The sequence below is a fragment of the Oxyura jamaicensis genome, chromosome 7 (genome assembly GCF_011077185.1).
Source record: "Oxyura jamaicensis isolate SHBP4307 breed ruddy duck chromosome 7, BPBGC_Ojam_1.0, whole genome shotgun sequence".
In the NCBI taxonomy this organism is placed as follows: domain Eukaryota; kingdom Metazoa; phylum Chordata; class Aves; order Anseriformes; family Anatidae; genus Oxyura; species Oxyura jamaicensis.
The window spans coordinates 6970958-6982175 of record NC_048899.1 but is presented as its reverse complement, the minus strand read 5'-3'; the positions used below and the strand labels follow the sequence as shown (position 1 = coordinate 6982175).

The 11218-nt window shown below is 42.1% G+C and overlaps 1 protein-coding gene across 12 annotated transcripts in view; it reads right to left on the bottom strand.

Moving 5' to 3' along the window:
• The window catches only part of CPS1 (carbamoyl-phosphate synthase 1), a 113463-nt gene that overhangs the window by 47542 nt on the left and 54703 nt on the right, over positions 1 to 11218 (bottom strand). For all 12 annotated transcript variants that reach the window (XM_035331121.1, XM_035331112.1, XM_035331113.1 and 9 more), the window contains 5 exons: positions 10337 to 10465; positions 7643 to 7787; positions 7059 to 7269; positions 4230 to 4428; positions 1843 to 2019 (listed from right to left, as the gene is read on the bottom strand). In XM_035331121.1, coding sequence (XP_035187012.1) covers positions 1843 to 2019; positions 4230 to 4428; positions 7059 to 7269; positions 7643 to 7787; positions 10337 to 10465 — 861 coding nt within the window. The remainder of the gene's footprint in view (positions 1 to 1842; positions 2020 to 4229; positions 4429 to 7058; positions 7270 to 7642; positions 7788 to 10336; positions 10466 to 11218) is intronic.

Below are 11218 nucleotides of genomic sequence, written 5' to 3'. Positions count from 1 at the left end.
ACCTGAACAGTTACTGTTTTCATCATTCAAGGAGACAAAGGAAAGAGAAAGAGCAAAAAGCCTTGGAGAGCTGACAAGTGGGGCTCGGGGGGGTGGGGAGAAGACACACAATGAGGCTCCATCCAGTTTCAAACAAAGCTGAGGGCTAATAGGGACTAGCTGTTGGCTTTTAAATGTCAGCAAGCTGGAAAGGGATTTCCAGACCCACTGCCCCAGCTGCTGGAGGTCCCCCTTCCTGATATTGCTCGCCTCAGTTATTAATGGAGACGAATTAGTGCACAGTGTCAGACAGAGGCAGCTCTTTACAGGGAGGGATTAAGACTTGGATCTGGCTTTTTTTGATAGCTGACAGTGAAAATGCCACCAGCTGGGAACACCCAGAGTGTTAAGCGTGGCCCTAACTCACCTTTATCTGCCTAAATCCCCTGTGTTAACACGGGGCTAAGATTAACCTTTATAAAAGCCCCCTGAGCCACTCAGAGAGATGAGAAAAATGAGAAAAGATTCTCCCTCAGTTGCAAGAGAAAGCTGTAATAGAGACCAAGCGCAGCTGCTGAAGGATGTTCTACACTTATGAAGATGCATATTTCCCCAGCTTGAAAAAGCAAGAGTCAACAGCTGGACAAGCCGTACGCTCACAGAACATCTTGTGATCATTTATAAGAGGGAGAGCAACGTGAAAACCTTTTTACAGACACAGTACAACCCCAGCTCCCCACTGGAATAATGAGTTATTTACACGAGCACAAGGGTCTTAAAGACTCCACTATGCCAAGTCAGCGATAGAAAACACAGTAAGTGGGCTTTCCTACCAGGAAGGTTTGTGATCTTAAAAACAGGTTTGCAAACTCAAAAAAAAAAAAAAAAAAAAAAAAAAGTCTTAAGTGTGAGCTGCAGAGGACAACGTCCCCTTTCCTTCATGGAGGGTATGTGCAGATAGACGAGTTGACTGCAGAAAAGCCAAGAGGTAAAATTGCCCTTACTCTGTACGTTAACTAACTCCACACTTACCATGAGATATATGACAGGCAAACACCATGGGTCTGAAGGCAGAAATAATTTTGTACCCTCGCTCATCTTACAGTAACACCAACGCTTACCCGGAAACTCTGAAAGATGAAGTGATTTACCTACTGTGACAGGAGACAGGTTAAAGAATGCTAGGGAAGAAGTTGAGCCTGTTTCAAAGAACAGGGGATTCCTGGATGCTAAATTTAATGTGGAGTCTTAATTGCTTTCAAGTTTCAAGCCCATACCAAGGCAACAATTGCAAAAAGACAGTACTCTCAGACTGCAGCTTATCACTCTGTCATCCTTTGTTTCAGTTTGCTTCATTTTTTTCCTTCCATCCCTTCCCAAAAACACTAATGGCAACCTGCCAAACTGGCCAACTTGACTGTAGCTTCTGTCAGTGCAAATAAAGGCTGAACACTGGCCAGCATTTAGCAAGTGTATTATAGGAATAAACAAACGCAAGTGATCCAGATTTCCACCAACACTGCCACAGACTGAACTGCCAGGACACAGGAACAGAACAAGCATGGACTTGGATTGCATCAAAAGGCAAACATATTACCTGAACACAGAAGACCCGAGAAAACACAGATGTCAGCAAGAGAAAGTAAATATATCCCCCCAGCTGTTGTGCTCTACAGAGGAATTACACACAATAGAGATTACCTGGACTTCAACAGCAGCGAAGATTCTACACAAACAGTTCAAGTGTGCTTGACAGAGGAAAGCAAGGGAGTGAGGAACACTTGACCTCTGCCACCTCAGTGGACCCAAGCCATTAACAATCATTAAAGGCACATTGGTCAAGGGCTTTCAATCTTTTGTTACCTTGGCCATTGCATATATCCGAGTGCTGGATGGCTCAGAGAGTTCCTTCTGGAGATCTGTGCTGGCTGGCCAGGCTTTATTCAGGGGCAGGTGTGAAGTGAAGCCATCTACAGAGGGGTGGCACATTCTCAGGGCTTTTTGGAAGCTCTCTTCAAAAGTGCGGCCGATAGCCATAACCTGTAAGGGAGAGCACATCAGTTACAGTGAGCTGCTGCCCTGCTCTCTCCTGAGTAACAGATGGGTGCAAGTTTAAGCCACACGGACGGACAGGCAGAAAGCTCACAGCCTTCAACTAGCTCCCTAAGATAGCCCCACTGGCTTTAAAACAGGTGCAGCTGGCTGCGCCTTGGGAGTCCCACTGCTAGGCCTGCCTCTGCCAGTAATTACCAACAGGGAGTTTGGGACAAGTGACTCCTATCTGGCTTTGTCTCCCTACCTGTAAAATAGAGGCAATCGCTGCTCTCCTCGTAAACTGCTTTGAAGTGCTGCAGTAGCGGAGAGCATTACGCAGCAGCATGGGTGTAGTAATACAGAAGGATATTTCTGTTTAACAACCTGTTAGAGAGAAACTCACAGTGGGAATTTTAAGGTTCAGAAGAAATCTGCTCCTCTTCCTGTAAATTACGTTTAACAGTGACACTCCCCTGTGAGGGCTCTCTTAAAGCATTATTCCTCCTTGGCACAGCAGCACTGGGGTTTCCCACCTTCAATCTTGACTTCACATCCAGTAAGAAAGAGAGACTTGCTCTGTGGAAATCTGTGAGGTAACAGAGCCCTTTCTCAAATTTCTACATTTATATTTCCCAGTGCGGCAAAACCCTAACAACGTAAAAATCTTCTCAAACACAATGTTGAAAAATGTCAAAGAGGAAAATAACATTGTTTTCTCTTTTCTCACAGCTCCGAGCCCATTGCCCAGCACAGAAGAGATGTGGAGAAAAACAAAAAACAAAAAACAAAAAGAAAAAACAAACAAACAAACAAACAAACAAAAACAGGCAAAGCCAGACTGTTCAATTAATAAAAATGCAGTAGGTGCTGCCATCTGCTTTCAGGTTCAGGCCTAGGAAGATGATCGTGACATACTAATTGAGATAAAGCTGCAAGAAGCCCTTTGCTTCACGGACACCCTCTTCTCCTGGAGACTAATCATTTTGGTGAGTGCCTCTGCCAGCAGCAAGCTGTATCTCCTAAGCTTCTCCATCCTTGTGTCAGTTCACCCCCGGCAATGGTAGACCAGAACAGTTGGGACCCTTTCCCCTCTCTCTTTACCCAGCATCCTGTTTTAAGAAGGATGAGAAGGACAGGGGATTCATGTGGTTCTGCTTTTGTGATAGACAGCCACCGGAAGGACTCAGTATTTTCCCCCTGCAAATGGCTATGGCCAGGGAGTGATGGCCATACGACTGATGGTTGATAAGACAACTGCATTTAGGAGCTCCAGCTCTACAGAACAGTCCAAAAAACCCTTAAGCAGAAAGAGTTAATATCAGTAAGCATCAGCTCACTGAAAAAAAGCTCATTGACATTAAAAGCCAAAACTGCAAATGAAAAACGAAGTTCTAATTAATCCTTCTAATTGTGGTGAAGGCTCATTGTGTGAGCAAGGTAGAATTGATGTTAGGAAGGTCTCGTGTCAAAATAATTTAATAAAATAGCTACTTGAAAAGCATTAGGAGAAAAAGGCAGCTGAAAAAACCCACAAAATTAATTATTTTGCTTTGGTAGCTGATATGTAATTAACTAATTAAGAGGGTAATTTATCCATTTCCCTCCCTCTTAAAACTTGGTCTGAAAACACTGCTATTGTCCCAGACGCCTTAAAATCAGGGTTTAAAAGTCCCTCTGTCATGTTCCAGACATAAGAGACTTAATAATCAAGATAAATAAGTCAGAACTTCAGAGCCGTATCACATGTTGTGTTTGGATTTGAAGAGCAGAAGTAGGCCAACATTTGGCATATGGATTTAACAGGGAGGACAGATAACTATGGGAACAACTAGGAGCTGTTTATCTACATCACTGAAAACCTTAAACTACAGTTCTTGAAGTTATACTCAAATTAACGATCACTACAGAACTCCACACAAAGAATAACTCTGGGAGTCTTGTCATGAGTGTCAGGAATGAAGCAAACCTCAGGTGATCCAAAGTGGTCTCTTCCTTTAATAGTCAAACCATTTATGAATCCTTACTCCGATATCCAAGATTATTTAACTGAAAGGAGTTTGGGCTGTGTAGAGTACTGGATACAAATCATCTGAATTGAGTTAATGTCTTCAAAAGCCATTTGGCCCAGGAAGATAGATATCCTGAGGACTTTCAAGAAAGAGAAATGTCTTTCCAGAGTGGTACAGTGGAAGGGAAGGAGAGGATCTCACACTCACCTCTCCCACACTCTTCATGGAGCTTCCAATCCGGTTGGAGGTGCCCTGAAAGCGGTCCAGATCCCAGCGGGGTATCTTGGTAACAACATAATCCAGGCTGGGCTCAAAGCAGGCCGAGGTGTTTCCTGTCATCACGTTTTTGATTTCCGGTAAGGGGATCCCCAAGGCAATTTTGGCAGCGATGAAAGCTAATGGATACCTGCCATAGAGGAAAGGTAGAGAACACTAGAGTGAGAAGTACTTGCTTTTGCAATTTGCTTGTACTTCAAATGACACGGAAACTTCATAAACACTCCAACCTGCTTTCTTTAAAGTATTTGCAATACTAAATTGCAACTGTTCCCTGTTCCTGGCACATTTCTGTTAAGTGTAAACTCAGACTGTCATCCTAGATCAGCTCACACATGCCTTCACTCTTGATACAAATCAGCTGTTGAAAAGAAAGCAGAGCCCTGAGCTTAAGCTGCAGCCCTAAAGTTCAGGATGTTTGGATCAGCTTCCTGGGTTTTGCCACCAACTTCTTAGTTCCCCTCTGCCTCACTTTGTCACATGTAAAATTAGAACTATGAGTTGCTTGGTTTTGTTCTTCTTTCTTCAAATATTGAGCTTCTCAGGGCCTGGACTATGCTTTGCAGGTGGCTAGGTGACATAATCCCTGCTTGGTTGCAGCCACGGGCAGTCTACCAGTAAAAACACTTAGACTAATTGCCTCATAGTCCTAAGGACAGACCCCCTAAAAAGGATGCCCCGTGCCCCAGCTAAAAGGTGTTTGATACACGGTACTATAACTGCAAGTGACCTGGTGCGGTACCATGGCTGACTGATCCCCAAAAGTGGGAGATCAATGTTTCTCCTTTCATGTTTTTCATTTAGCAGATGAAGGAAATGAACTTCCTTTTTTCCCCTTCTATATTCTCTCTTTTCTTTTTCCTCAAAAGGAAAGGTGGCTTCCCCACACAGTTGCACAAAGTTGTATACTTTCTCCAAGCCTCAAAAAAATTAACTTTTCATTTGAACACAGGAATCACAAGAGGAAAAAATGATACTGGGGGCTTCAACAGTCTACAAAGAATTAGACTTAGTTCAAGGATGGCATTAGGAATGGAGATGACTGGTCTGCAAAGCTGGCCCAGCTGGAGCAGAGGGAATGCAGTCAGCCTACCTTTGCTAAGGATGTCATCCTTCACAATTTTTAGTTGGCTGGAAAAGCCTCATCAACAAACAAGTTGCTTTATTCCAATATTAGAAGGAAAGTCTCATCTTGAAAAATCACCTGCAATATTCCCCACATCTTCTCCTTACACCACATACTTTTTCATGACGGGTACTGACAGCTGAACCACTCCGTTACAAAATACACACTGCGTAAGCAGCCAGAGCACTTCTGTATCAGGCACTGTATACATCAAGCAGCCCTCAGCCTAACTTCCTATGATACTGTAAGCATTTCCTTCCCCAGAAATCTTCCAGTCTTTTGCTCATTCACTGGAAAGGATATTTGAGGTAACTATCACCAGCACCATCTGCAAGAAGCCTCTGGCTTGCTGATTCCAGGTATCGCATTGGGTCACAGGCCTAATCCAAACGTGCTTTTTGGAACGTTCCTCTGCACAAACAGTTCCCTCCCTCAGGACCATTTTCCTACAACATTTCCATCAAAGCCAGTTTCACAATGACTTTTTTGAGGTGCTTCCAGTCACACACAATGCATTTGCAACAGCTCTTTGGAAATCCCCCAGTGCTTCATCACACCCAAAGCGAGTCCAAGGTCTCGGCACAAAGCTGCCTATAACCCAAGTGGCTCCAGCCTTTCCAGTGCATCATTCAAAAGCGAGATCCTGGCTGTTTTTTGAGAATCCCAGATGTGTGGTGATTGTCCCTCCTCAATGCAACAGAAAGGTACTGCTTCCTACCCTAATACATTGCAGAGCTACCTACCTGGGTCTGGATCTCGCTTTATTATCCACAAAGCCACCATTTTAAAGATGCATCGTGCCCACAGTGAGACCACACAAACAGGTATGTTTTGCTGCAAGTTTGTCATCCACAAAGAAAACAATCCAACACCCACTGTCCAACATCATGGCTTATCTCCGCTCTGCTGACACTTCAACAACACAGGATTGTTGAAAACTGCAAATTACAGATTAATTTGCACCTCTCAACAGCATCTGCAAAGTGCAATTAGCAAGCCAATTTTTAAACTGCCTGCTCTGACCATCCTTATCTTGATTAGTTTATGATTAGCCAACAAAACAAAGCAGCTAGCAATACCATTTGCATCAATCTGACAGACAGCTCGTTAATAACTGTGTCCTCTGGGTCCCAGAGATGATTTGCAGCCAACATATGGATACAGTGGATATGCTTTGTAAGGAGAGCTAGTAGGCTCTCCTCCCACACACCTGGGAGTTTCTCCATTTGCAGCAACAGCATCAGCAGGCAGGAATGGACCTGGAGGGCTCACTAACCCCTTCTTCCATCTCCCTGCAGGACTGATTCTCCCATCTCATTCCTAGGAGGTGCTGACAGGAACCACCATCCTTAGAAACTTCCCATGCAGGAAACTACATCTCCCTGCTCTGACTGCTCCAGAGTTGCCCCAATAGCCACCTTTAGTCTTCCTTGCTGCAAATTAAGCTTACAACTCCTTGTCTTAATGGCATGGACAGCAGATACATGATAGCAGATACTTCTTCCTTGCAGCTGTCACTTACGTATTTAAAAAATACCCCAGTCCAAGTCATTGCCTTAATTCTCTTTCTGATCTCCACTCAGTCTTTGTTTGCTCATTAGTTTGTTTTGTGATTGTTCTTTAAATAAACTTACCCTGTTGCCTTGGATGCCAAAGCTGAACTTCTCGAGAGTCTGGCATTCACTTCAATGATGTAGTACTCCAGGGAAGTTGGATGCAGAGCAAACTGGATATTACACTCTCCCACAATACCCAAATGTCGGACAACCTTGATGGCACGATCCCTCAGCATCTGAAATTCCTCATTAGCAAGTGTCTGGCTTGGAGCCACTACAACAGAATCCCCTGTTTGTCACAAGGTAGCAGAGAAGAAAAATAAGAAGCAGTTCAGCAGCACTAAATTCTAGCCACATAGGTCACTTTGCTAATCCATTGCCAGTAATGAAGTTATCACAAACATTCAGAAGTGTGGATGCAATGAAAAACAGATAGTCAGAGTCCCAGAACTGGATTTTGGAGAAGCCAAAAGCCATCTTAAGAAAAAAATGAGATCATCGGGACAGGTTTAGCCTAACAATGTCTGTTTTACACACTAATTGACTTCATCACAGACGTGAAGAGCATTTCTAGAGCCCACCTCACGGACACAACTACATAAACTAGTGCATAAAAATAAACAAGAGCAATTTCCAGTGAGCCACCCTATGCCCAAGCCTACCTGTGTGGACTCCCATGGCATCGATGTTTTCCATACTGCAAACAGCAATGCAGTTATCAGCACCATCTCTCACAACTTCATATTCTATCTCCTTCCAGCCAACAACTGACTTTTCCACCAGAATTTGGTTAGTCATTGCAAATGCCTAGGAGTATGTTAAAAATAAATTAACAGTAGAATAGAAAACTTTGTTAGAACATGTTTTGTTACACCTTGTTAGAACATATTTAAGGCTTCTGTTCTCCAGACATCCCAGGCCAACAGGAAAATTGAAAGACGAATTTATGCGAAGTTCACAGCACCAATGACAAGCACTCCATGCTTCTCTTCAGACAAAAAAAAAAAATTAGCTTTATTTGAAAGGCACAGAAAATATTTATGTGATCAGATGGTTAAAAAAGCAGGGCATTTGGGCTCACAGTGGCATGTAAATAACAAATAGGAATACAAAGCTATCTAAGGCACCAATCACACAACAGACACATGCTTTTGTTTGTGCATATGGGCAGCCCCATGGGATATTCATGGGAATTCAGTGGGATAACTCTGCAGAATGCTAAATGACTAAGTGATGGGAAGTGTGGGTGCCAGCAAACACTACTTAATTAATAGCACTAATAATGTTGCTTATCATTGGCATACTAACCAGAAGCAAGATCCGTGATTTATTCTGAAACTAATCTTGCAAGCACTCCTCAGCACAAGAGACAAAAATGAAAAATACAGTTTGTTGGTAAATGAGCATAATCTAAGTGAATAAATGGCCTTAATATTAGCAGATAGAAAACATTAATCACATCTCGCTTAAAAACTTAGAAAGTAACGGGCACATTATCAATTCATCCTTTAGCAAAGCTTCTTCTTTTAATGCGGCACATGAATCAGTTTTCAGCCTTGTCCCCTCTGCAGTCAGCTCAAGCTGTTATTCAAATGCTACCCTTAGGACAGTTGCCAAACTCATGCACAAGAAAAGAAAGAAATAGTTTGAAGAGTAGCACTTCACCCAGTCTAAGGAGGCACTGAATTTGTGGTGATGTATCAGGAACACCTAACCATGCTTGTAGAACAGTCTATGCTACTCCTCTGGTTCTGTCTACTGCCTCCTCTCACTCAAAATGAGCTGATGCAGGAGACATGAACTCAAGGCCGTGTTAGTTGAGCTAGCCGTGCTGTGAAGAAATACTCCTACAGGTGTTCAGTTGTCTGAACCTGCCCAGAGGTTCAGGGTGTCTGAAAATCTGGTTCACAGAATTACTGCAGACCATCTCCATAGCTGAGATGGAAAGAAGAGTGTTTCTGCTGGGCTACTGAAATGAGAAACCAAAGTTGAGCTAATCCAAAACCACCCAAACTTTTTTTACTGTCAATTTTGAAACATGGCTCTTCATTCAGAATGCTGAAGCTCTCAGTATGAATTTTGAAAAAAAATAAATTCTTTAAAGTAAAACAGAATCAGACTTCTGGCAAAAATACAGATTCAGAAAGACCATCATTTTCTTAAAATATGGCATTGCCCCATTCCTAAAATTTTACAAAAGCAAGATGCTTATGAAAAGCTATTGCTTTACATTTGTTCATGGGAAAATGGAGATGTTCTGAACCACAAAGAAAATAGTGTTGATCAAAACCACGTTGTCTTACAGAAAAAGATTTTGATATAGACCTTCCAGACAGCTGCACTCACAAGCTTTCTGGGTGAATTTCTGCTTCCTCTAAACAGAGGACCGTGCATAAGCTTGGGTGAGTGAAGTGTTTCCAACCTCAGCCATCAATCCCTAAGATAGGGTTACAGTACCCACTGCCACCTCCTGCATCTGTCAGTCCTGTCCACTGAGCCTCCAGGGGACAGGCATTGCCTAAGCAGATGTTTGCTAAACACTATGTACACTGGCCCCAGAATTTGTTTGCATGACAACAGAATATATATGAATATTTTCATATACAGCTCTTAAAGCTATCAGCAATATTTCTTTCTAGAGATACATGAAAGATTAAGAAGGTTAGAAAATCAGGAAAAGAGAAAAACAGGAATTTTGAAGACATTGGTGGAGATTTATTTCCTAAAATTCAGGATATGGGGCAGGGAGAAAAAAGCTTTTTTTTTTTTTTTTTTTGATCTTCCCAAATCATTTTACTTCTCACAGCAAATTTGAAGAAAACAATCCCAGATTTCCAACAAAGTTGTTTCTTCACAGCCAGACACAGCTGGTAGATGTCAAATTACGAAGAGCATCATCCCGTTAAATTTTTACATCAGCTTTTGACTTAGCAAAAACACTTTAGACTGAAATACATCAGAGGCCCAAGTCTCTCAGCTCTTCTGACTCTGACACTACATTATCACTGAGCTCTTCAAAGGTTTCAACTTCCTTGACATCCGTCATGTGCCATTCACTCCTGCAAGCAGGTGAAAATAATTCACTATGATCTTCCCAGACTAAAATTGCTGAAACACTCGCTCAGATTAAGACTAGCTTAATCATTTTCATTACCCAAGTCAGTAGCAGGAATTACAAAAAAAGAGAAGGGCATTAGAAGGAATTAGGACAACGTTTTACAGGTAAGATGAAAGGCAGGGTATGTACAATTCCAGTATCTGTGAATATCACGTGAATACCTATTTAAAAATAAATAATTTTTTTAAAAAAAACCAGATGTCCAGACTATTCCAAGAGCTTGCAATCGCAGACTTACCTTTGTACCAAGGTCCAGCAAACTTTCCTCATCAGGACATATGCCTGACCCCAGACCACCAAGGGCATAAGCAGAACGTATCATGACTGGGTAGCTAATCTTCTCAGCTGCCTTCAAAGCATCTTCAATCTTAAAGGAGAGGGGGATACATTTCAGAGACAATAAGAACAACTCAGATGAATAAAGTCAACCAACTCAGGTTACTCTGTTAACTGGAAATCCCATCAATAAGACATTCAGCTGTCTGAAGACAAAATGAAAAGAGCGATGTTGGCATTTTCACATTACTTTGTTCTGCCCAACAGCAGAAAAATGGACATGGGCTCAAGAAGGTGACGTCTGTCCTCACCGTGGCTTTCCTCACTAATTTCTCGTGTTCTTACCTGGTCTGTCTTCACAGACTATAGCATCAAATAACAACAGACATCCTGGTTTGAGACTGTTTCCTCCAAACTCAAACATACCTTCCACTGAACTAAATACTTTTTCACACTCTCATTCTCAAGAGGGATTTCAGAACTAGGGATTTTTGAGGACTTAAAATCCTAAGCCTAAATGGCTTGTACAAGTTGTTTTGTTTTGTTTTAAAAAAAAGTGGCCACTGAAATTTTATAAACCTTTGTACTGCAGCACAGAAGTCACCCAACCCTAATTTACTCTTCCTTTCAATGGATAAATTAGCTTAGGCCTTCTAAGTGCTTAACTGCATTTTCATCCATTTTAAATTGCTGTGAACCAGCACCAATCCCCATGAAGTGCCGATGAAAGCGCACAAGCTACAGTATGCACAGTTGTATTTAGCTTTCACTGAACAAAACTATATATTTTTTTTAAATAACTCTGGCAACAATAATAGTAATCACATCTTCAAAATTGTCGATT